At 57.6% G+C, this 24,891-nt stretch overlaps 1 protein-coding gene across 1 annotated transcript in view; it reads right to left on the bottom strand.

The window, feature by feature from the left end:
* Positions 1-17,355: 17,355 nt before the first annotated feature.
* The window catches only part of UNCX (UNC homeobox), a 49,913-nt gene continuing 42,377 nt past the window's right edge, over positions 17,356-24,891 (bottom strand). Inside the window, exons 4-8 of the mRNA XM_011977579.1 lie at positions 24,303-24,364; positions 21,785-21,953; positions 18,659-18,721; positions 17,683-17,787; positions 17,356-17,384 (exon numbers count right to left, since the gene is read on the bottom strand). Of these exons, the coding sequence (XP_011832969.1) occupies positions 17,356-17,384; positions 17,683-17,787; positions 18,659-18,721; positions 21,785-21,953; positions 24,303-24,364 (428 nt within the window). The remainder of the gene's footprint in view (positions 17,385-17,682; positions 17,788-18,658; positions 18,722-21,784; positions 21,954-24,302; positions 24,365-24,891) is intronic.

The raw sequence follows: 24,891 nt of genomic DNA on the forward strand, positions 1-24,891 counted from the left end.
CGGCCTACCTGGGCCCAGCACCCTGAACCCCCTTCGCCGGCCCTGGGGGCTTCCAGATCACACTCACTGTGCAGCCTTGGGCGGGCCCTGCCCCTCTCTGGGCTTTGTCTTCTACCAGGGCAGCAAGAGTAGGGGCTGTGTTTCACCCCAGCATGTTCTGAGGCTCAAGGGATGGGCAGAAACTCTTCAGAAAGAATCAAGATCCAGAGCGGCTAAGGGGCCAGTCCCAGGTTGCCCAGCACAGCACGGTTGAGAGAGGATCTCAGTCCAGGGACCCCCAGCCTCCGCCCCCAACTGCCTTCCAAGCCATTCAGTGCCAGGGAAAGGCTTATGCAGTACATGTTCAGTGAAAAGTGTGTCATCTCCATTCACCGTCTGGATGTGAAAATCCCACGGGGCTTCAGTGGTCTGTAAAACCCCAGGGAAAGTAAAGAAGGAGGTATCCCGCCAGCCCCAAGCAGCCCCTGATGTGAGACATCCTGGCAGAGCCCCACCCCTACCCCCAGGACAAAGCCAGGAGCCCCTGAGACATCACCTCCCTGCCTGGATCCTGCAGCTGGGAGCTGCCCCCAGGAGTGGAGGAGACAGGTTGGGACCCCACGTGTCCCCGAATGCTCACGTGAGGCTCAGAGACATCCCCTCGCTTGTCCGGGGCCACCCTTCCCCACCAGTCCAGCCTTCCCAGGACCCATCGGCCCTGCGGTGGCCCCACAACGTGGTTCTTTCTCGTGGTCTCCTCTCCAGGCTTCCCAGGCCTCCAGAGCCCGGCTGTGTCCCTCTCGCCTGCCCCGGGTGGGCTTATGAGACAGGCTGTCCCTGCCTCTGTGGTCCCCATTCAGAGCCTCCAGGGAGAAGCCCACCTCGGCATCCCTGCCCCCTGTCCAGCCACCCTAGGCCCCTGCATGCCTTGCTGAGGATGGCCTCCCTGCCCATTCGTGGTGTTGGGACAGGCCTCTCTGTGTGGCTGGGGCAGGTACAGTCAGTGAGCCCAGCTTCAACAAAGCCTGACTTCAGCCCCAACTGGGAAACCATGGCAGCTCCAGCCACTGCCCCTGTCTACTGCAGACATCGCTAATCAATCACAGGATGCCTCTGAGACAGGACCACAGATTCCTCCTTAACATAGCTGTTCTCAAGCGAAAAAAGCAAGAGAGATGACACCTGGTCGCTGGCCCTCAACTAAATAACCACCCTGTAGTTTCTGCAAAGGCTTCCCTGGGAGTTGCCCTGAACTCACCACCAGTGTGTGTCGCCCCTCCCCAAATCCTGCCTCCCCACAACCCACGCCAATGTCCCTCCTATCAAAGTGCCCACCGTGGCACCAGCCCCCTGGATGGACCTCACACAGAGCTGCTGGGGAGGGCAACTGGCAAAAGGGAAGTGGGAAGAGTCTGGAGGGGCTGATGCGTACCCCAGAGAGGCCCCAGCGCCAGACCCTCAGGATGTTTCAAGCTTCACTGAGCTTCACTTCGTTCCCCAAAGGATCTGACACACTTAGAAAAAGGCACAACACTCGGCTGGGCGCAGTGGCTTACGCCTGGAATCCCAGCACTTTGGGAGGCCGAGGCGGGCAGATCATGACGTCAGGAAATCGAGAGCATCCTGGCTAACAGGGTGAAACCCTGTCTCTACTAAAAATACAAAACATTAGCCGGGCGTGGTGGTGGGCACCTGTATTCCCAGCTACTCTGGAGGCTGAGGCAGGAGAATGGCGTAAACCCGGGAGGCGGAGCTTGCAGTGAGCCGAGATGGCGCCACTGCACTCCAGTCTGGGCAACTCAAAAAAAAAAAAGAAAGAAAAAGGCACAACACGCAATTGAGTGACTCCGGACAGTTCAGCCTTCAGAAGTGCATTCCCTGGCTGCCCATGGAGTTGTTGAGAGCAGACTGTCTTGACTCTGAGCTTCCTAGGGGCCAAGGCAAGAAAGGAAGAACATTCTATTGCAGTGCATCTGTCTCAACACCCATGAGAGAAAAACCAGCCAGGCAGTCAGAAGGAGCACGGCGTTCCTGCTGTGGAGGCCTGAGAGGCTTCCAGCCATCGCTCACAAGATGGATTTCCTGAGAGGCTTCAGGCGGCCTTGGAGGCTGCGTGGTGTGGTGCAGGGGGTGCTGGCCTAGGCACCTGGGATGTGGGCCAGGCCGGGGAGCTGCTTTGCTTGGTAGGTCTCAGTTTCCCCATCTGGACAGCAGAGTGGCTTCCTGCCTGTCTGTGGGGTGCTGGGGAGGCCCTGGCAAGGTGCCCGGCGTCGCCAGTTGCAGGAGGCTGGCTGCATCAGAGCGAACCGGGAAGGTTGTCTCCTGCCTGCCGCAAGGCACCATTGCCGTGTGTGCAATTTAGCGCCACTGTTTCATCAGTCACAAAATCCAAATGGAAAAACAGAGACATAAATACGCCTGCCCAGGGAGCTGCTGGACCGCATGTGGGGCCCAGAGGAGGCAAGCATGGGCGCCGTGCCGTGGGGAGGATTGCACGTTCCGGGGGCCAGCGCAGGCTGACTCTGGGCAGAGGGTGAGCCAGGCCTGCAGGTTCTGGGGCCACGGGGAGCAGAAGGGGATGGGTGAGTTCTGAGGAACCAGCCCTGGAGGCAGAAAGGCTGGGGATGGGGGGTGGGGACTCTGTAGGGCGCCCCTTGGGGTCTTTGATTTGTACAATTACAGACTCTCACACACCCCAGAAGGCTCGGGGAAAAAATCCATGGCCTGAAAAACCAATTCAGCTTTCACTACCTGCCAGGGTGCCGGCCAAGCCTGCCCGACAGAGGAGGCAGGCAGCCCCAGAAATGGGGGTGCAGAAACAGGCAGAGAGGCAAGTCGTACCCTGGCACTGTGGGGCCAAGCTGCCGCAAACGGGTCCCCCGGGATATCCAGAAGTGAAACCCTAAGAAAGGAGGCTCACGCTCTGCCCCAGACTGGCTTCCTGAGCAACTTCCCTTCTCCAGGCCTCAGTTTCCCCTTCTGCAACACAGCGCTCACCCCCGAGCAACTCTGGCTGGTGTGGTAGGAATTGAGCACCACCAGCTGTGCACACTGTGAAGTGGGGGGTCTGCGGGCGTCGCCCGCCGTAACCATGACGACGACGGCTGTGAAAGGCACCGGCTGTTCCTGGACCCGGCACAGTGTGTTTGTGGCTGTTGTGTGACACCCACACCCCGCCAGACTTGCTTTCAAACGGCATTTTGCTAGCCAGACCGAACGCGGACGCGTTCCCGCGAGCGTGCCAGCCTCTCCCTTCTCCCTGCCAACCTCGGGGGTGGTACTGTGGCTTCCAAAATCTCATTACCGCCACCATTGCCCGTCCTCCGCCGCTCCCTCCTCTCCTGCCCTCTCTCCCCCACTCTCTCTCCTTTTGGAGGATAAATTTCTGTAGCAGCCAATTACAGCCGTTTGATGTGCGTAATGATGGAGCCGTGGAAATTGGAATTGACACCTCGGAGGATCGCGGAGGGGGAAGAAACGCAATGTACATGAATCAAGCGTTTTCTTGGAGTTTTCTCCCATTGACAACGATTTGCCGGGGCCGGGGCCCGGAGCTCGGGCCGCGGGCGGCGGGGGGCACAGTGGGGCTGGGAGCTCCGGGCCAGCAGCGCCTGCTCCTAAGCACCGATCAATTACGGCGCAGACAAGCCAGTGTCACATGTGATTCACAATGTCAATTTCATGCTCGTGGTAACCATTTAAGAAAGAGCCGGGCCGGTTTTACATTTGATAAGAAATCAGCAGCGTTTGTGTTTGTAAAAAGACCGATCACAGAGTGTGACAGGTTCCAGAGATTGCCAGGCGGCGTCGACGGCCCGTCTGGAGTCTGTCAGAGACCCGCAAGTATTTATTTCAAATGGGTTTCCCCCCGCCGCCCCCCTCCAGCTGGGACGTGAAAATAAACTGTCAGTCTCTATTTACAGCTGTACAAGCTGGAAATACAGAGAATTTTAGGTTAAATTGTCAGTTAACAGAATTCAAAATAGAAAAAAGAAATGGGCCCGGCCGGCTTTATTGCCCGTTTTGATAGGGAAAGTCATCTGTGGGTTTGGAGGGTGGAAGGAGCCCCCCGAAGGAGAGGTGGGCTGGGCCCTGGGCCCAGGAAGGCCTGAGAAGGCCCAGCTAGAGGACTTCCCGGTGCTGGCGAGAATCAGGGCAGTCTTAGGGCTAATTAGGCCGGAGACGGGGCTAACAGAGCTGGTGTCTCTGCCCGGGCCCTGCTCCCTGACAATTTGCCCATTTAGCGTCTTCAGGAGCATGGGCACGGCTAATCCGGCCAGGAGGACATCCTTGGGCGCACTTGGCTTTTGCTGGGAAGACAGAGCTGCCTCCCGCCTGCTCTCCCGACTCAGGGGCTGGCCCAGGGCTCTGCTGCCCATGCGCCGGTGACCAGGGCCCCTGGGTGGGTGTCATGCCACCTGCCAGATCTTCCAGAGCTGCGGGGACAGGAGGGTGCCCACCCTGGCTCCAGGTGAGACACAGAGGCTCAGCGAGGCCCCCCCACGAGACCCCTCCTCTCGGTGGGGTAGATGCCCAGTCTTGGGACTGTGCTCATGGAACCCCAAGTTTGAACCCCAACTTCTTACCTTTCTCCTCCACAGTGGAGTCTGTGGAGCCAGCACCACACTTTGCCATATTGAATGACGGGAGCTGCATCTGGCTGGGTGGGCATCGATGGGGCCTCCAGCAGCCCTGGCAGCGAGACAAGCAGGCCGACTTTGGCCGCATCTCCAGGACAACGCAGACGAGTTGTCTGCTTTCTCCGAGTTTCCAGGAGCCGGCACTCCTTGGCACCAGCCTGCTGGGCAGGGGGACTGTGGCCCCCGGGGGTCTGAGCCGGGATGTGGGGGAGATGGAGGTGCACCTCCCACGGCAGAGGCCTGGAAAGGGGCCTGGGCTGGAGAGTCAGGGCTGTGCCTTGGTTTTCTTGTCTGTGAAATGGGGAGAAGAGAAGTGTCTACCTCCAGTGCCCGTGAGGCTCCAACGCACTCCAGGCAGCATGCGGCAGGCAGTAGGGCCCCCTCTCACCCCCGTGTGCTGTGTGGCCCTGAGTCCTTTCCTCCCCTCTCTGGGCAGTGGAGGACTGTGGAAGGCAGGAGCTTGACTTTGACTTTACCTTTCTGCCTGTGTGGGGTGGCTCTCCAGTCCCGGTTGGGAATCCAGACAGCTTCACCCACACAAAGAAAGCCAGTGGCACCCAGCCAGCACAGACAGCCAGGCCTTACAAAGCAGGGGATGCAGCCCAAGAGCCCAGCACAACCACCATCACAGTGGCTCATGGCCCGGCTAGTGCCCAGGGGTGGAGGCCCTTGGCCTGTGAGACCCCCACGGGAGCCCCCTGCAGGGACCTGCCTGGACTTTTCTGACCCCAACTCCCGGATACTCTGAGTTCAGCCTGTTCAGTGCCTCAAATTCACTAGCCAGCCAGACACCGGGCCTGGCACGGTGAGAAGGAAGCTTCCCAGGATGTCCTGGGGACTCTGCCCGCTGGGGTAGGGGTGCCGCCCACACAGACCCCCACCTGTCTCCCCTGGGTCCCTGAGGGTGGCAGGCATGGCCCCAGATGTCCAAAGAGGGTCCTGGTTCCATCCCCCGGCCTGAGGACTGGGCAGTGAGTAGGCTTATCCTCTGGCCCCGCAGGCTTCATCGAGTCCTGTCTGCTGGGCAGATCTGCCGGGGACACCAGTTGCCCAGGCGTGGTGGGGGCCAGTCCTGGCGTCGAGGGTGGGAGCCACAGGAAGGTGGGGGGCGTCAACAGAAAGACAGAGTCACACCAGATGGAAAGCAGGGCCAGGGCCACACATCCCAGCCACGTGGCATCCCTTGAGACCAGCTGGGCAGACAGCCATGGCACTCGCTGCCCAAGAGGCAGGAGTGGGCAAGCCTGGGCCTCCTCAGTCTGCTCAGGCCCACTGCTCCCTCACACTCATGTGCACTGCTCTCTACAGTTTGCAAACAGGCAGACATCTTTCAGTCCAACCTTGAATATGCCTGGATGCCTACGAGACTGAGGCGGAAACTGAGGCCCAGGGAGGTCAGGGGCCCTCAGGGTCACAGCCTGACTGGTGCCTGATGCCTGACATCCAGGCCTCTTGCTCTCGGGCCCCTGCACTCCCCACACCCCCCGGGCCTGGAGAAGCTGGAAGGAGGCGAGGTCGGCAGGACTCAGGGACGCTACCTCCCAGGGAGGATCCCCCGGGGCATCAGAGCAAGGCCCCAGGCCCCCGAGGCCCCCACCTCACTTCTCAGCCCTTCTCTGCTGCTAACGCCTCAAGACCCGTGTCTCCACTGCCCCGCACCCCAGCCCACAGCCTGCTCCCCACCAATGACCACCATGCTGCAACCACAGCCAGTTCTCAAGGCCTACTGGCTGGCCCCAGCCTCTCCCACCTGCGCGAGGCTCCTGCCCATTTTTCTCCAAGAGCGTCTGAGGCCGGAGCAGCCACCCTCCTCTCTGGGTAAAGGATCCATCCCCGCAAACGTGATGCCTGCCCCCCACCTGAGCTCCTCCGGTCCCCCGGCCATCTGTGGCCCCCTGAGCACCTAAAACACAGCCCATGCAACTAAGGATATGAACTTTTCGTTGTATTTAACTTATTATTTTAAATACAAATTTTAAAACTGAAGCAGGCTGGGCACCATGGCTCATGCCTGTAATCCCAGCACTTTGGGGAGGCTGAGGCAGGAGGATCACTTGAGGCCAGGAGTTCAAGACCAGCCTGGGCAACATAGTGAGACCCTGTCTCTATAAAAAATAAAAAAATTAGCTAGGTGTGGTGACATGAGCCTGAAGTCCTAACTATTGAGGAGTTTGAGGTGGGAGGATCGCTTGAGGCCAAGAGTTGGACTCTGCAGTGAGCTGTGATTGCACCACTGCAGTCCAGCCTGGGACCCTGAGTAAGACCCTGTCTCTAAAAAACAAAAACTATAAAATGTCTCATTGATATTTTTTATATTGACAATCTGTTTAAGTGACAATGTTTTTGATGTATTAATATCTGGTTAAATAACATACATTATTAACATTAATTTCCTTTAGTTCCACCTACTCAGAGGCTGAGGTGGGAGATCAGTTGAGCCCAGGAGGTGGAGACCAGCCTGGGCAGCATAGCAAGACCCTGTCTCCCGGCCAAAAATGAATGTCACCTGTTTCTTCTTACCTTCTGAATGTGGTTCCTAGAAAATTAACAGCCCCGGGTGTGGCTCGTGAGTTGTCTCTTCCTGGCCAGCCCTCCCTCCCCTCGCCCACTCTACTCTGGCCACATAGGCCCCTCAGCCCCTCACTGAGCCTGAGGCCGCCCAGCCCCTCCCACCTCAGAGCTCTGGCACAGCTGCTCCCTCCACCTGGATCTCGTCTCCCAGTACACCCAGTCTCCACACCGTCACCCAGTCTTAGCCAAATGTCACCTCCCGAGAGCCCCTCCCTGACCGCTGGGCAACCCCATCTCACCTGCCCCCACCCCACGTACCCTTCTGCCCGTCACACCCTGAGTCTCCGTGTGGATCCTGTTCACTGCTGCATCCAACGCCCAGGCTGTGCCACGCTGGGGCAACCTCAGAAGTGAGTGTTTAGCAACTGACATGTTCCACGTACCACGTGTGTCCCCAGGTGACACTGCGCCATGGCCTGGGGTCACTGGAAAGGAGTGAGAGGTGCCCAGCGCTGGAGGGGCAGGGCCAGGCTGAGCAGGGATCTGAGGAGGGAGGTGCAGGCATGCAGGGAGAGGCTGTGCTGGGGGCCCCGGAGAGGTTGCTACCGTGGCCAGGAAGGCAGAGCTGGAGGGGCAGAGGTGGCTGCACCTGCTACTGTGGCCAGGAAGGCAGAGCTGAAGGGGCAGAGGTGGCTGCACCTGGGCCCCTCAGCTGGAAGGCAAGATGTGAGCCCCACACCTCCATCTGGCAGCAGTGACAATGTTGCCTCTGCATCCACTGGGGAAGCCCCTGTCTTTCGACACCCCAGGGCAGGAGGATGCCCTGAGGCCAGGAGCTATGGGGTGGGACATAAGACCCAGGCTCCCCAGCTTCCTTGGCATCCACCCGCCCAGCCGCAACCCCACACTCCGCGAAGCCTGAGGGGCCCCAGGGACAGCTCGGGGTGTAGGGCTCCCGCTTCCCTGGAAAGCACTGTGGTTTATTGACTAAATGCAGCCCATCGATTTGTTAAGAGCTTTTGCACGTCCCCTCGATGGGAAATATTGTTCTCTCGCCCGGCTGGCTGGAACCTGGGTGAGAAGTTCTTTCCTCCACACCATAAATTTCCATCTGGGCGTCCCGGCACCGTGTAAACTGGTGTCCACCCGCGCAGGGAGGAGGCGCTTGATGGTCTCACAGCCCCTCTGGGTTCAGCTTCCCAGAGCTGCCGCCGCCACGAAAATGGCTCCCCCAGACGCCCCAGTGCCCGGCTCTGAACCACAATGGCCCGGCCCACCTGGCCTCCTGCCCCCAAGCCAGCCTCTCCCTCGACTTCTTTCCCAGGGCCCCAAAGACCCTGGAGGGACCTTCCTGCACAGACCACACAACGCAGAGCAGACCAGGCCACCGCCGACCCCACAGCTGCAGTCAGGACTGAACCAGGCCAGAAGCTCCAGGGAGTAATCCTGCCTGCCCTGCCTCTTAGCCATCCTGGAACTCCCTGGGTCCCAGCTCGTGTAACCTCAGGCCACCCCAGAAGGGTGATCCGGGGTGACAGAGGCCCAGCCTTGGAGCCCCCGCCCTCACCCCAGGTCACCCTTCTCCCCGCTTGTCCCCTGGACCTGCTATGTCTAAGGCCCGGCCCTGGTGGGCATCCCTGACCCCAGGCCCAGCAGGCCATCCCTAGGCTCTGCTCCCTTGTCCTGAGCCCCTCTGTGTTTCTAGGTTTCATGCCTTAGAGTGGGAAGGGCCCCCTGAGGAGCAGGGATGGGGTGTGGAGACCCTGGAGCCCCCTCCCCAGCTTTCTGGCTCATCTGAAGTGAACCCTGTGACTTCTGCCTACAGGGAGCCCTGGCGGCCCCAGGACCATTCCAGCCACCGTTCTGTGCATCCATGAGAAGCCCATGCACTGCCTGATGTGCTCATTTGACAACCAGAGAATCTGAGGTCTGGAGGAGGGAGGGGCCTCAGCCCTGGGGACTCCACTGCCCAGAGGAGGCTCCCTGGCCAGGTCAAGACCACTCTGGCTCAGGACACTGGCCAGGTGGGTGCCCAGGGGCTGCCCTGAGCAGGGCAGGGGCTCAGGAGAGGCACAGGGCCACTCGGGATCTGCACCAAGCCTCACAGATGGCACAGGTCCCCGCGGAACTCCAGGCTCAGTGCTGTTCCACCGTTCACCCCCGGCCTGCAGGCTGATTCAGGTTGAAGAGGTGCCCCCTCCCCACAAAGGTCCCCACAATCTTCAGGTGCAAAGACTAGGTCAGAAGGGCAGCCAGCCCAGCACCCGCTCCTCAGCCCCACAGCCTCCGGGCAACGCACAGATACCTGCAACGGCTCTGAGCTCCACAGCCAGTCCCCGGGACTTCTGCAGACCCTGCCCATTTGGCTGGCCAAAGGTGACACCAGCTCCAGCCAGACCCCGCCCAGGCCCCTGAAAGCAGCTGTGGGGGTGGCTCCCCAAGAGGCCACTAGCCCTGGAGACTTTCCAGAATCCCCAAGCCCTGGGGCCCCATAGCCTCCCCAGAGAGGACCCAGGTCCTTCTTTTTATATTCTGTGAGATGGAGTTTCACTCTGTCACCCAGGCTGGAGTGCAGTGGTGACACTGCAACCTCCATCTCCCGGACTCAAGAGATTCTCCTGCTTCAACCTCCCAAGTAGCTGGGATTACAGGTGTGTGCCACCACACCTGGCTAATTTTTGTATTTTTAGTACAGACGGGGTTTTGCCATGTTGTCCAGGCTGGTCTTGAACTCCTGACCTCAGATGATCTGCCTGCCTCGGCCTCCCAAAGTCCTGGGATCACAGGCATGAACCACCGTGTCCGGCTCTGGACCCAGATCCTTCACAGAGCCAGGGGCTCCACCCCACAGCAGATGGGGCCCCCAGAAGCACCCACACCCCTCTTCACTCCCAGCTCTAAATGGTGCCTAGAACTTCGCTGCACACAGAAGGCCCCAGCCCACATCTCCTGCCCCCTCCACTCTCCCTGCTCGGCCCCGGGCACCCCTGGGCAGGGCAGGCAAGCAGAGGTTTTCATCCAGTGAGGACAGGGAAGGCTATCAGGGAAGACGCGGAAACAAGGTCTCAAGTGTACAAAAGGCATCACAGAGAGACGAAGGAGAATCCTGGTCTTGTTTCCATCATTACAATGTTACATTTAAAACTTTAATCCATGCCAGGTGTGGTGGCTCACGCCTGTAATCCCAGCACTTTGGGAGGCCGAGGCGGGCAGATCACCTGAGGTCAGGAGTTCAAGACCAGCCTGGCCAACATGGTGAAACCCCATCTCTACTAAATACAAAAATTAGCCGGGCGTGGTGGCACATGCTTGTAATCCCAGCTACTCGGGAGGCTGAGGCAGGAGACTTGCTTCAACTGGGACCCAGCAGGCAGAAGTTACAGTTAGCCAAGATCATGCCACAGCACCTCAGCCTGGGCTACAAAGCGAGACTGTCTCAAACAACAACAACAACAACAACAACTTTAATCCAATGATTGAAAACAGGTGATCAAACATAAACCTGGACCCAAATGTTCATGGCGGCAACTCCCACAATAGCCAAAAGGTAGAAACAGCCCAGTTGTTGTGTGCAGAGACAAAATGTTGTCCATCCACACAGTGGAATATTATTCAGTCATGAAAAAGAAAGGAAGGCCTGGCACAGGCCACAGCGTGGATGAGCCTTGAGGGCAGGATCTCAGTGGAAGAAGCCAGTCACAGAGGCCTCATAGTGCATGACTCCATCCATGTCCAGAAAAGGGAAATCCCTGGAGACAGAAAACAGACTTGTGGTTGCCAGGGGCTGGGGTGGAGGGATGGGGAGTGACTGTTAATGGGTCCGGGGTCTTCCTTCAGGGTGTTGAGAATGTTCTGGAACCAGATAGAGGTGGTCACTGCACATCCTTGTCAATGTATTTAATGCCATTGAATTGTATGCCTCAAAATAGTAAAAACGATGGCTGGGCGCAGTGGTTCACGCCTGCAACCCCAGCACTTTGGGAGTCCGAGGCGGGCAGATCACTTGAGGTCAGGAGTTCGAGACCAGCCTGGCCAACATGGTGAAACCCCATCTCTACTAAAAATACAAAAATTAGCTGGGCACGGTGTAATCCCAGCTACTCGAGAGGCTGAGGCAGGAGAATTGCTTGAACCCAGGAGGCAGAGATTGCCAGTGAGCCCAGATTACGCCACTGCACTCCAGCCTGGGTGACAGAGCAAGACTCTGTCTCAAAACAAACAAACGGGCTGGGCGCGGTGGATCACGCCTGTAATCCCAGCATTCTAGGAGGCTGAGGTGTGTGGATCACCTGAGGTCAGGGGTTCAAGACCAGCCTGACCAACCTGGCAAAACCCCGTCTCTGCTAAAAAGTACAAAAATTAGCTGGACATTAGTGGTGCACACCTGTAATCCCAGCTACTTGGAGGCTGAGGCAGGAGAATTGCCCCAACCCAGGAGGCAGAGGTTGCAGTGAGCCAAGATTGCACCGCTGCACTCCAGCCTGGGCAACAGAGTGAGACTCCATCTCAAAAACAAAAACAAACCAAAAATAATTAAAAAAAAAAAAAAGATGATGTTTATGTTATGTGAACCTCATCTCGATTAACTAACAAGTTTAATCCAGCTGGAGACTGTTTTGAGGCTGGGCTGAAAGCAGCATCTACCTTGAGTTTCTGAGTCTCTTTCTGCATTTTCTAGAGCAGCACCACTCAAAAGAAATGTCACACAAGCCACGTACGTGACATAATTTTCTAGTGGCCACCAGAAAACGCCAAAAGAAACAGGTGAAATTAATTTAAATAATACACTTTGTTTAACTTAATACACTAAAAATGCAATCATCTCAACATGTAATTGTTATGAAAAATTATCAGCAAAGCCGTTCCCACGCTTTTTCCTCTGAGCTGCAGATTCACGAGTATTTCACGCCTAACACACATTCCACATGGGTGGCCTCCTTCCAGGGGCTCCATGGCCCAGGGGCGGGTGGCTGAAGCATTGGGTGACTCCAGGCTGTCCCCTGACTTCCAGTCAGTCTGACATCACAACGAGTTCTCCTGGCTGCTGCTGCTTCTGCTTCTGCTTCTTCTCCCTCTTTCTCTTCTTCTTCTTCTTCTTTATTATACTTTAAGTTTTGGGATGCTTGTGCAGAACGTGCAGGTTTGTTACAAAGGTATACACATGCCATGGTGGTTTGCTGCACCCATCAACCCGTCACCTACATTAGGTATTTCTCCTAATGCTATCCCTCCCCTAGTCTCCCACCCCCAACAGGCCCCAGTGTGTGATGTTCCCGTCCCTGTGTCCATGTGTTCTCATTGTTCACCTCCCACTTATGAGTGAGAATATGCAGTATTTGGTTTTCTGTTCTTGTGTTAGTTTGCTGAGAATGATGGTTCCCAGCTTCATCCATGTCCCTGCAAAGGACATGAACTCATTCTTTTTTATGGCTGCATAGTATTCCATGGTGTCTATGTGCCACATTTTCTTAATCCAGTCGGTCATTGATGGGCATTTGGGTTGGTTCTAAGTTTTTGCTATTGTGAATAGTGCCACAATAAACATACGTGTGCATGTGTCTTTAGAGCAGCATGATTTATAATCCTTTGGGTATACACCCAGTAATGGGATTGCTAGGTCCAATGGTATTTCTAGTTCTAGATCCTTGAGAAATCGCCACACTGTCTTCCACAATGGTTGAACTAATTTACACTCCCACCAACAGTGTAAAAGTGTTCCTATTTCTCCACATCCTCACCAGCATCTGTTGTTTCCTGACTTTTTAATGGGGCTTTTTTTTTTTTTTTTTTTTGAGACAGGACTTCGTTCTGGTCCCCAGGCTGGAGTACAGTAGCACAATCATAGCTCACTGCATTGAATTGTACACTTCAAAATGCTTAAAATGATGACTGGGTGTGGTGGCTCACGCCTGTAACCCCAGCACTTTGGGAGGCCGAGGTGGGCAGATCACTTGAGGTCAGGAGTTCAAGACCAGACCGGCAAACATGGTGAAACCCTGTCTCTACTACAAATACAAAAATTAGCTTGGCATGGTATAATCCCAGCTACTGGGGAGGCTGAGACAGGAGAATCGCTTGAACCCAGGAGGTGGAGGCTCACTGCAACCTCTTCTTCCTGGGCTCAAGTGATTCTCCTGCCTCAGCCTCCCCAGTAGCTGGGACTGCAGGCACGTGCACCACCACACCTGGCTAATCTTCGTATTTTTTATAGAGATAGGGTCTCACTATGTTGCCCAGGCTGGTCTCAAACTCTTAGCCTCAATGGATCTGCCTGTCTCGGCCTCCCAGAGCGTGAGGATCACAGGCATGAGTTGCCACGCCCCTCCCCTGAACGCTTTAATTCAGGGTCAGGTCTGTATTCTGCCTGTCCTGTCGCTTTTGATTGTGATTGTGGTGACATCCACATCACATACAATTCACCATTTTAAATCCAGTAATCCAGTGGCAGTTCGTCCCTTAGAAACGGCCTGCAACCACTGCCGCCTCTGGTTCCAAAACATCCTCGTCCCCAGGAGGAGACCCCTTACCCATCAGCCCTGCCAACCTCCACTCCGCCATCGGTCTCCGCCATCAGGCTCCACCATCAGTCTCCACCTTTGGTCTCCACCATTGGCCTTCGCCATCAGTCTCCACCATCAGACTCTGCCATCGGCCTCCGCCATCGGTCTCTGCCATCTGGCTCTGCCATTGGCCTCTGTCACCAGTGTCCACCATCGGTCTCTGTCATCAGCGTCCACCATCGGTCTCTGCCATCTGTCTCTGGGGACTTGCTAGTTTGGGATGTTTTCTGTGCATAGAATCTTACCCTGTGTGACCTTTGCTGTCTGGCTTCTTTTTGTTTGTTTGTTTGTTTTTGAGACAGAGTCTTGCTCTGTCGCCCAGGCTGGAGTGCAGTGGCGCGATCTTGGCTCACTGCAAGCTCCACCTCCCGGGTTCACGCCATTCTCCTGCCTCAGCCTCCTGAGTATCAGGGACTACAGGCGCCGCCACCGTGCTTGGCTATTTCTTTTTTTTTTTTTTTTTGTATTTTTTAGTAGAGATGGGGTTTGACCATGTTAGCCAGGATGGTCTCGATCTCCTGACCTTGTGATCCGCCTGTCTCAGCCTCCCAAAGTGCTGGGATTACAGGCGTGAGCCACCACGCCCAGCTGGTGTCTGGCTTCTTTCGTGGAGCATAATCTCTTCTATAACTTTTTGTTTTTATTTATCGATTTGTAGAGACAGAGTCTCTTGCTCAGGGGAGATGAGTCAGTTCTATTCAACCCTTCAGCTGTTTGGCTGAGGCCCACCCACATTACAGAGAGCTGTCTGCTTCACTCAGAGTCCACTGATTTGTCGTTGCTGCTGTTGTTGTTGTTGAGATGGAGTATTGCTGTGTTGCTCAGCCAGGAGAGCCGTGGCACAATCTCGGTTCACTGCAACGTCAGCCTTTTGGGCTCAAGTGATCCTCCTGCCTCAGCCTCCCTAGTAGTTGGGATTACAGGCTCATGCCGCCACGCCTGGCTAGTTTTTGTATTTTTAGTAGAGACGGGGTTTTGCCATATCGGACAGACTGGTCTCGAACTCCTGGCCTCAGGTGATCCGCCCACCTCAGCCTCCCAAAGTGCTGGGATTACAGGCACGAGCCACCGCACACAACCTTATTTGTTTGTTCTGTTTTATTCTGTTTTATTTTTTGAGACAGGGTCTCACTCTGTTGCCCAGGCTGGAGTGAAGTGGCGCAATCATAGCTTGCTGCAGCCTTGACCTCCCCAGCTTGAGCAATTGTCCTGCCTCAGCCTCCCAAGTAGCTGGGACTACAGGTACATGCCATCACACCCGACTAATTTTTTTTTTTTTTTGAGAAATGGGGTCTCCCTATATTGCCCAGGCTGCTCTTGAACTCCTGGGCTCAAGTAATCCTCCTGTCTTGGCCTCCCAAAGTGCTGGGATGAGAGGCATGAGCCACCGCACCTGACCCACCCATTGGTTTTAATATCCACTGCTGATTCCTGCCACAATCAGCTGTCACTGTGATGGCTGACAAATGGTGTTCAAAGCCCACCTTTCCTTCTCCACCTTTTCCTCCTCCCCCCATGTTTAGGGATCCTTTGTGCGTGTCACTGTGGACTTGCAGCCACTGTTTTATTCTACCGGCAAACATCTCACATTTATCTGGATGTACACATTGTCCCAAATGTGGCCATGGGGCCCTGGGGCTGGCTCTTGTGACCTGGGACTGGTGCCCTCCGTTCACTTTGCTCTTCTACTTTCTGGACCAGACATTCCAGGCTCAGCCTTCCCTACTGGAAATCAGCTGAGCTGCTGCTCCTCTTGGCAGAGAGCAGCAGTTAGAAGCCAAGGTCTGGGCACCAGGTGTGCTCACTCCCCTTGAGGTGCTGCATTTCCAGGGCTCCAGGTAGGATGATACAGTGTGTGCATGTGCACACACACCTGTGTCTATGCTGATTTCCTCATCCCTGCATAGGACAGCAGCAGTTCCAATTCAACACCACAGAGCTCATTCTAGCTTCCCCATCTCTATCCTATCAGCTTTTTCAACAGTAAGAAATATGGGCCCATTCTCGTCAGTCCACTTAGTCTCCATAATGCAGCTGATCTCCTGGCCTCAGTTGGAAGCCCTCTTCATGTGGGCCCAGGGTTACTGCCCCGCTACCTTCCCACTAGGAGGGGAGGGAGGGAATGGGGAGGGAAGAGGAAGAAAGGAGAGGGGGAGGAGGGAGAAGAGAGGGAAGGAGGGAGAGGCAGGAGGGGGAAGGAAGGAGGGAGGGAAGGAGCAAAGAGGAGGAAAGGAGGGAGGGAGGAGGGAGAAGGGAGGGAGGGAGAGAGGAGGGGCGAAGGAGAAGGAAGGAAAGATGGAGGGAGGGAGGGAAGAGGAAAAAAGGAGGGAGGGAAGAGGGAGAAGGGACGGAGAGAGGAGAGAGAAGGGAGGGAGAGAAGGAGGAAGGAAGGGAGGAGGGAGAAGGAAAGAAGAAGGAAGGGAAGAGGGAGGGAGGGAGGGAAGAGGAAAAAAGGAGGGAGGGAGGAGGAAGAAGGGAGGGAGAGAGGAAGGTAGGGAGGGAGGAGAGAGAAGGGAGGGAGGGAAAAGGAAGGGAAGAGGGAGGGAGGGAGGGAGGGAAAAGGAAAGGAAGGAGAAAGAAGGAAGGAGGGAGGGAGGGAGGACCCACCCTGGCATTTGTAAAACTCACTTGGTGGCTCTTTAAACAATGGATGGGGGCAGAGTGAGGGTGGCCAAGAGAAGAATCAAGAAATGAGTGCTCATGGCCAGACCAGACCCACGAGAGGCGTGCACAGCGGACTCGCTTGTGAGAGCCCCACCTGGACGCAAAAGGAGGATGGGCGAGTCCATGGCGATGAAGGCACAGGGTGGAATACTACGCAGCACTGAAAAGGCACTCGCCACAGATCCAGGCAACAGCGTGGGTGAATCTCACAGGCATCCAGGCAGCAAAAGGCTCCAGATGCCAAGGAAAACAGGATGTGTGACTCCATTTAGGGGCCTGCTCACAGCTGGTGATGAAATCAGAAGAGCCACCGCCCTGCTGGGGGCACAGACTAGGAGAGCAAAGGGGGCCTTCTAGGTGGCTGGAATGTCCCGTTTCTCCATCTGGGGTTTCTCCGGTTTCTCCCTCAGCGTGTTTGATCGTGCACACTAATCTCGGTGAGCCCTTGACATGTATAGACTTTCTGTATGTACCTCCTTTAAAAAACACAAATGTCCAGTTGGAAACCAAGACCTACCCTCAGTTTCCCAATCTGTCAAATGGGTGCACATTCCGCTCTGGAGCCTGGCCGATGCCACATGAGCCGGCCCCTCCTGCAGCCCAGGGCTCCCCCCAACGCTATGCTCCTCCACCTGGGGTCCGGGCCCCCCAGGCCCAGGCCCGGGCGAGCCAGTGGGGCTGCTGAACCTGCAGGCCGGTGCAATGATCATGCCCGAGGCTGTTTTGCCAGCGAGGTGAGGCGCGGGAGCGGGCAGAGGAAGGGTTTATAATGATGATTAGGACCGAAATTGGCGGAGATTTACAGCGCCGGCCAGGAATGGAGGGAGAGGGGGCCGGCGCTAGGAGCGGCCTAATGGATCCGTCAGCGCGTTCGGCTGCTCAGCGGGCCGAGGCGGGTCACCCGGCTTTCCACTGGCAGCACAAAGCACTTCAATTTTGTTAGGAAATGTATCAATTTAACTGACTTGAGCGGCACACTGAAAAACCTAATGAATCTGGACTCAATTTTCCGCCACACTGCTCCTGAGAACTGTCGGAAACAATGTCTGTGGTCGGAGGTGACGGGGTGGCCGCCGATAGGCCGCGAGGCGCCCCTTCCCTTCCCAGCCCGCTCCCGGCCCTTCCCGTCAGGGTTAGTGGAGAGAGACGGACCTGTCTCCGCAACCTGGTGACAGCCCAGCCCGCCGCCACTTCCCTAACAATGATGTCATTATAGGTAAATTGGCCTCTATTTCAGCAGGGTGGTGGTGCTAATTGAGTGAGAAAATATAATACAGGGAGCTGTTGTCTGCAGCTCCGGGGAGGGGGCCGCAGCCTAAATGGCCTACCATTGTTGATGTCAGGGTAGGCAGATGTTGCCTTCTGCCGATAACCGCACTGACATATCTCCAGCTTGTCACGGCGCTCCTGCTCCTGCCCGGGGACTCGCGGTGCTGGCGGCAGATGGCTTCGCTCAATGGCCGTGGAGGGTCCTTGCAGCCGGGCGGGGTAGGAGGTGGCCGCCGGGAAAACAGCACAGGCTCCGGGGCCATCTCCGGCCTCGTGGGGGAACGGCCCCCCGATGGATGAAGCCCTCACAGCACCGGGAGGAGAATGTCCAGGGGCAGGAGCAGGGGTCTCTGGGGGGTTCTGGAAAACAGTGTCTGTGCGGGTCTGCCTTCCAGGAGGAGCCCTTACTAAGGAAGGGATCCTGCAGCCAAACCCCATAGGCTCCAATCCACCCCACAGTGGGAGGCGGGCAGGGCCTGGGGGCCAATGGGCAGGCGTCTGCGTGGGCTGGAGGGACAGATTTCCCTGAAGGCCCCCCAGCTGTCAGAGCCCAGAGGCCATGCCCCAAGCCCTGGCACAATATGGGAGAGATACCCACCCCAGCACCCCGACCTGCCCAGCATGCCTGGGTGACAACTCCCTGGGTGCCCCCAGCCAGAGCTCCTCGCTCCCCGGGTTCCAGGGCCCATGCAGGTCAGCCCTGGGGCCTCTCCCCAGCCGGGTCCCAACACCCTCAGCTGCTTCCAACACACACACACGTGGCCCCGAACAGAGAAAGTCCTCCTTGTGTCCAGGGGTCCAGGCACACGGTGCTTCCACCCCTTCCCTCGGGCCACTGAGCCTGGACTCAGTCCCTCCGCCAGGTCGTCCAGAGTGGCCGGGTCAGCTGCAGGTGCCTCCGTGGCCAGGTGGGCTGAAACCAGGACCCCTCCCTACAGGCCAGTCAGGAGCAGGGACCTCCAGGCACAGCACAGAGCGGCGTCTCAGGCCCAGGCTGGGCTGCTGCGCTTCCAAGTGCATCTGACAGGGACTCACTCGGCCCAGGGTGCTTGGATGTGGGCTGGGCCATGCTGAAGACGCTGCCCAAGAAGCCCCCAACTGGGGGCAGTGCAGGGGACAGAACCTGCCCCCAATGTTTCCAGAGGTGGTCAGGAGCGGATCCTGAAGGATGGGGGTGCCCACCAAGCAGAGTAGTGGCCCAGGCCGTGGCCTCGGGCAGATGCCCTGCTGGGGCAAGGGATGCCTGGTCCACACCTAAGGACTGCAGGGATGGCCCAGAAGAGCCGGCACCATTCAGTGAGCGCCTGCCGTGTATATCGCGAAGTACCTCCCAGCCCTCCTCCTGTGGGACTCATATACTGCCATCACTTCAGGCCTGCGGGCACCCCGGGGGCTTCTCCTCCTGTACGAAGGAGGAAAATGAGGTGGGTGGGGGGCATGGTTCCAGGGTACCAGGCTGGAAAAGTTCGGGGCGGCAGACTCCAAGGCAGCTCCTGCAGCCCAGCCCTATACCTGCACCCCATCCCACACTCGCGCCCCATCCCACACCTGCACCCTATCCCCACCCCATTCCACACCCTCGCCCCATCCCCACACTTGCACCCGATCCCCACACCTACACCCTGTCCCCACACCGCCCCTCTGGCAGGCAGTGTCTGTGGGAGGTAGATAGCCAAGGCCAGGTCCCCTTCGGGGCCCCTCCTGACCCTCCAGCCCCTCCTGAGCCCAAGGTGCAAGGCAAACTCCCACAATCCAGCATGCAGAGGGAAGAGCTGACATTGGGCATGTGGCTTCCCCGTCCTAGGTTGTGCCTGTGAGCCGGGGCCGGAGCCACCTGGGGAGCCGTGGGTTCTGAGGGAGGCCCGGCAGAAAACCCAAGAGGGCAGACACTGGGGGAGGGAGGGGCTGTGGCTCCCAGACCGGGCCTCATACAGGACTTCAGCATCTTCCTGGGGCCCTCCAGCTGCATCCCCATGTCCAGGCCACTTTCCCAGCGCCACAGACAACGCTGGCTTCAATCCTTCTAGAACATTCTAGGCTTGCTCCTAACTCCAGGTGGTTCCCTTAGTGGGATCAAAGTTTGCTTCTTTATCCTCTTCTGTCTTTTCCAGATCCTTCTCAATGGGCATTTTATAGTTGGAAAGGAATGTAAATGTTTTCATTTTTCACTGTTTTTGGAGACGGGGTCTCACTCTGTCACCCAGGCTGGAGTGCAGTGGTGCGATCTCGGCTCACTGCAGCCTTGGCCTCCCCAGCTCAAGTGATCCTCCCACCTCAACCTCCCGAGTAGCTGGGACCACAGGCGTGTGCCACCACACCTGACTAATTTCTTTATTTTTTGTAGAAACGGGGTCTCACTATATTGCCCAGGCTGGTCTCAAACTCTTTGGCTCAAGCGGGCCTCCCACCCTGGCCTCCACAAGTCCTGGGGCTGCAGGCCTGAGTGCCATGCCTGGCCGATGTTTGTTTTCTACCCGACGAGTTTAGGTTTTGCCGGTGCTCTGATAAAGCTCACAACTCCGGGACAGCTGTGGGGGCACCCCCAGCATGGCAGCCTGCCCTCAGCATGGCTCTTCCTGGGCAAGCACTTGCCCTGCCCTCAGCCTTGGGCAAGTGGCTGAACCTCTCTGAACCTCAGTTTCCTCATATGTGAACTTAGGGGCAGCTCATGTGCTTGGTTCTCTAAGGACAGTGGAGAAGATGAATTGTGGTCCCCAAGAGGGTTGTCAGGAAGGGGGTCTACCTGCTTCCAGGGGCTTCTGTGTCCATCTCCTGCCCCAAGTGCACGTCCCATCAGCTCCTGCTACCCCCATGCTGAGCTGGGGAAAGGGATCCTGGACAGAACAGCTTTAAGGATGTGTCCCTCGGGGAAGACTGGCAGGAGCCGGGGCTGCAGGATGCTGTGGGAGGGCCAGGCTGGCAGCACCTGGGGAAAGGGGATCTGGCCACCGGGTGAGGCTGGAAGCCAGGAGCCAGCACACTCTGGCCCGGGACTTTCTGCTGCTGCCCTGGGCGCCCCAGCAAGGAGGGGACGGGCTCCTCTCCGGTCTCAAGCTCTGGACCGGGGTAGTCACTTGTCACCCAGCCTCCACCTCACTTGGGAAAAGGTGACGGTGCCTGCACTGACGGCCTTCCCGGAGTGCTGAGGGCAGATTGTAGCGTGCTGAGCACCTGAGTAGGCCCTGTGACCCGGATGGTACCCATCAGAGGAGGCCAGGCAGCCCGGAAGTCCCTGGAGTGGGTGGCAGGGACTTCCAGCAAAAGAAGGGACCAGAACTAGCCCCGCAGGATGAGGCTGTTCAGGGGGCAGGAAGGCAGGGCCCCGGGTGGCCTGGGGTGGGGACACCATAGAGGCAGTAGTGGGGCTTGGAGCTGAGTCCCACAGTTTGGTACTGCCCTGGCGGGTGGGGGGACGGGGTGGAGGGTCTTAACCCAGGGACGCGGCCCAGTGAGACGAAGGTCAACTCTGGTGCCCTGAGGACAGGCTGAAGGACGAGGGGCCGCTGGGGCAGGGCCAGGGGAGCCTTGGGGAAGGGGCCAGCCTGTGCAGCCTCCAGGACCGTGCCCAACTCACCCCAGAAGGGGGCCGCCCAGCCTGCCCGGCTCTTAGAGCCATCAGGAATGATTCAGGTGGCAGGTTTGTGTGCTGTTTGTTAATTTACTCAGATTCATTCATGGGAACAGCTGGCTGGGTCCCAGCAGGGTAGCGTCCCCCGCCCACCTGCCGCAGACAGCCGGCTCTGCGCCACAGTGCTCACAGCTCAGCGGGCGCAGCCTCGGCTGGCTGGGGGGACCCGCGCTCCTCCGAGGGGGTCGGCCTGGGGAGCTTGGGGGTCGGCGGGGGCTAGGGAAGGGGACGTCTGGCCACTTGGGTGTTCAGGGTGGACCCTGCCTCTGAGAGAGCTGGAGACTGGCGGCATGAGGACACCTCCAGTGTCTGCCACACAGACCCCTGCCCTCGGCAGAAAGGGCTGTGAGCCAGTACAGGGGCTGGACTGGGACAGGCCTGACTCTGGGGCTCCGCCCTGCTGTTCCTTCTGGTCCCGCCATCCTGGGACGCGGTGGCCCCAGGACGCTCAGCTGCTCACCATGCTGGGCCAAAGCTGTGGTCTGGAGAAAATTCACCAAGACAGCAAGAGGTCAGGAGTGGGCACGGGTTACCGGGGAGCCAGGTCCCCAGCAGCCCTCCCTCGGCCGGGCAGGAGCCCGTACGGAAGCGGAAGGAGTCGTCCTGGTCTGAGCTGAACTTGCCGCAGGAGGGGACCGTCGGGGTGGCCGTTGCCAGAAAGGCTATTAGCGCCGCGAAGCTTTGCCATCGTGCGGGTTTGGGCTAGATGTCAGGGCGTGCACGCGCTGAGCACCCTCTAATAGAACAGTCTTTCCTCTCTTCATCTCCCGTCCCCATAGCTTTGTTATTTAAAGTCAGGTTAAGGGAAGAAAAAAAAAAACCCACAGACAGGTTTGGCTGGGAAGCCCGAGGACAGAAAAAGTTAGAGATATTTATTTGACAGGGTCAAGGTTGGAGCCTTTCTCTTCCCTCTCCCCAGGTCCCATAGGTGTTAGGCTGAGAGACATTTAATCGCGGGAGTAGCGGTTTCATATCTATAACAAAAATCAAATAATGCAAGATGATTTACTCCCCCTAGCAACCGCGGAGTTCACCCTTAGCAACCAGGCTAGCCTCGGGCTGCGGTGTAATCAGCTTGAAAATATTTCAATTATTGTGTTGATTTTAGTGGATTTGAGAAGCGTTGTGTGGAGAGCTGGGCACATTCTCCCCGCGACCTGGAGAGGAAGATATTGATTTAAACAGGTGTCAGGGAGGGAAGTGGGGAAAATTTAAATGCGATGGGAGAACAGCGCGTTGCACGCAGAACAGACCGGGATGACATTTTGTGCGTCGCCTTGAACGAAAGTGACTCAAGTGAACTAGAAATTTCACCTTGAAAATCATCTCCCATCGACACAATCAAGGCAGGCCTGGCGCACTGGTGTCCCCGGCCGGCAGCCAGGAGGGCCGGGGTGGCCGGGGTGGGTCCAGCCCGAAGAGGGCCTCTGGGTGTCCTGGGGCTTCGGAGATGGGGGCGGGCGAGGGAGCAGCAGGGACTGGCCACATTCCCTCTCCTAGCCTCAGCGTCCCCTCTGTAGACCAGGCGGGTGTTCTGAGGGCCTGTGGTGAGCTGTCTCCTCTGAGACCTTCTGCCGGGGTCGTGGGCCTTCACCCAGGCTCCCAGGACACTGCTTGGCCCCCAGACACGACCGGGTGCTCCAGCATCAGCACGGACACCTGGCACCTGACCCCTGGCCCCGTCAGTGCCTTTACATAGGTGGCCAGAGGGCAGTGCTGCTGTGTCAGGGAGAAGGGAAGAGAGGGTCCTGTCTGCCCAGCCCCTCGCCCAGGAGGACGAGAGCCCAGCGTCCACCCCGGCACAGCTCTCTCCCCAGCTGCAGCCCCTCACTGTTACCCCCAGACCCGGCTGCTACAGGGCTCCTCGGGCCCCCCAACACCCACCCTCTCTTCACTGTATGGAAAACAGAGCTCAGGACAGCAGCAAGTAAGCCAGGCACGGAGGCTCACACCTGGGACCCCAGCTACTCAGGAAGCTGAGGCGGGAGGATTGCTTAAGCCAGGAGTTTTGAGAACAGCCTGGGCAACATAGTGAGATTCTGTCTCTACCAACAATTAAAAAAAAGAAATTAGCTGTGTGTGATGGTGTGTGCCTGTGGTCCCCGCTACTCAGGAGGCCGAGGCGAGAGGGTCCCTTGAGCCAGGAGTTTGAGACCAGCCTGGGCAACATAGCAAGACCCCATCTCAAAAAAAAATTTTTTTTTTTTAAAGGAAAGCCGCAAAGGTGGCCTGAGGAGGACTCTGTCCTGAGACGCACGGTGAGCCGGGGAGAGAGGCCTGGGCTGCCGAGCTGTCGTGAAGAGGGTGTGTCTGTGGCAGGTGGGACGCCTGCCCTTTCCTGGAGCCCCTTTCATGCAGTGCACTCTGGTGCTGCTGGGGGACGTCCCAGGCCCACTCCAGGATGTCAGGAGCCACCTCAGACAGAAAGGATCTCCGTCATCCCCCAACTCGGTCTCCTGGCAGGCCTGGAAAAGCCCGGGCCGCCTCACTGGGACTCTGCACATCCACTAAAGCTCCCCCAGCCCAGGGCTGCTCTGGGGGCGAAGGGATGCTTCTGCCTGCAACCTCAGTGGTTCCTCTTCCTACCCCAGAACCCCAGGGTGGGAGGACCCCCCTTGACTTGTGCTCCCCAGGCTGACCGTGATCGAGGCATGGTCCATGCAGCAGCTTCTGGACACCCCGTGGGGACGCCTGCTGGCTGCAGCCGTGCTGAGCATAGACTCCTCCTCGCGTGGACACCGGGCCCCGCCCTCCACTCGTCCCGGCATCTGCAGGAGGCTTCTTGAGCAGGGACCCTTGTAAATGACAGGTGAGGCCAGTTGGGGCCCTGCTGACCTCAGGGTATGCAGTGACCGCAGAGCACAGCAGTGAGGTCCATGCCAGCCGGCGCTGACTGCGTGCACCTCCAACCAGGACCCAGGTGCTTTATGGGGCCCTACCCCATTCGCTCCTCCGCACACAGGTCTGTGCTGGCCCCGTGTGGGGTGCTGGGACCCAGGGATGAAGGCCTGGACCCTGCCCACCTGGAGCCACACAAAGGTCTCACATCACAGAGCGGGACAGGGGCTTGAAGGTCACCTCCAGGTAGGACGTGTGTGGCCTCTGACTCCCTTCTGCAGGAAGAGTTAACCAGTGGAACAGAAGGGGCAGGAAAGGGGACAGAATGGCTTCCAGGAAGAGGCAGGATTCAGAAAATGGGCCAAGAGGAGGTATCAGGCTTCCAGGTCCAGGATGGCTGCGGCAGGGACACCCTCCATCCCCAATCATATACAGTCTGTCCCCAACCCGATATAGTCTGTCTCCCACAACACTGCACAATCTCTTCCCCAGTCCTACACAATCTGTCTCCAACCCTATATGGCCTGTCACCCACCCTATACAATTTGACCCCCACCCTATACAATCTGTCCCAACCCTATACATTCTGTCCTCAGCCCTATATAATCTGTCCCCAACCCTATACAGTCTGTCCCCACCCTATACAGTCTGTCCCCAATCCTTTACAATCTGTCCCCATCCTTTACAATCTGTCCCCAATCCTATACAATCTGTCCCCAACCCTATACAGTCTGTCCCAACCCTATACAATCTGTCCCAACCCTACACATTCTGTCAGCCCTATATAATCTGTCCCCAACCC

The sequence above is a fragment of the Mandrillus leucophaeus genome, unplaced genomic scaffold, assembly GCF_000951045.1.
Source record: "Mandrillus leucophaeus isolate KB7577 unplaced genomic scaffold, Mleu.le_1.0 Scaffold180, whole genome shotgun sequence".
In the NCBI taxonomy this organism is placed as follows: domain Eukaryota; kingdom Metazoa; phylum Chordata; class Mammalia; order Primates; family Cercopithecidae; genus Mandrillus; species Mandrillus leucophaeus.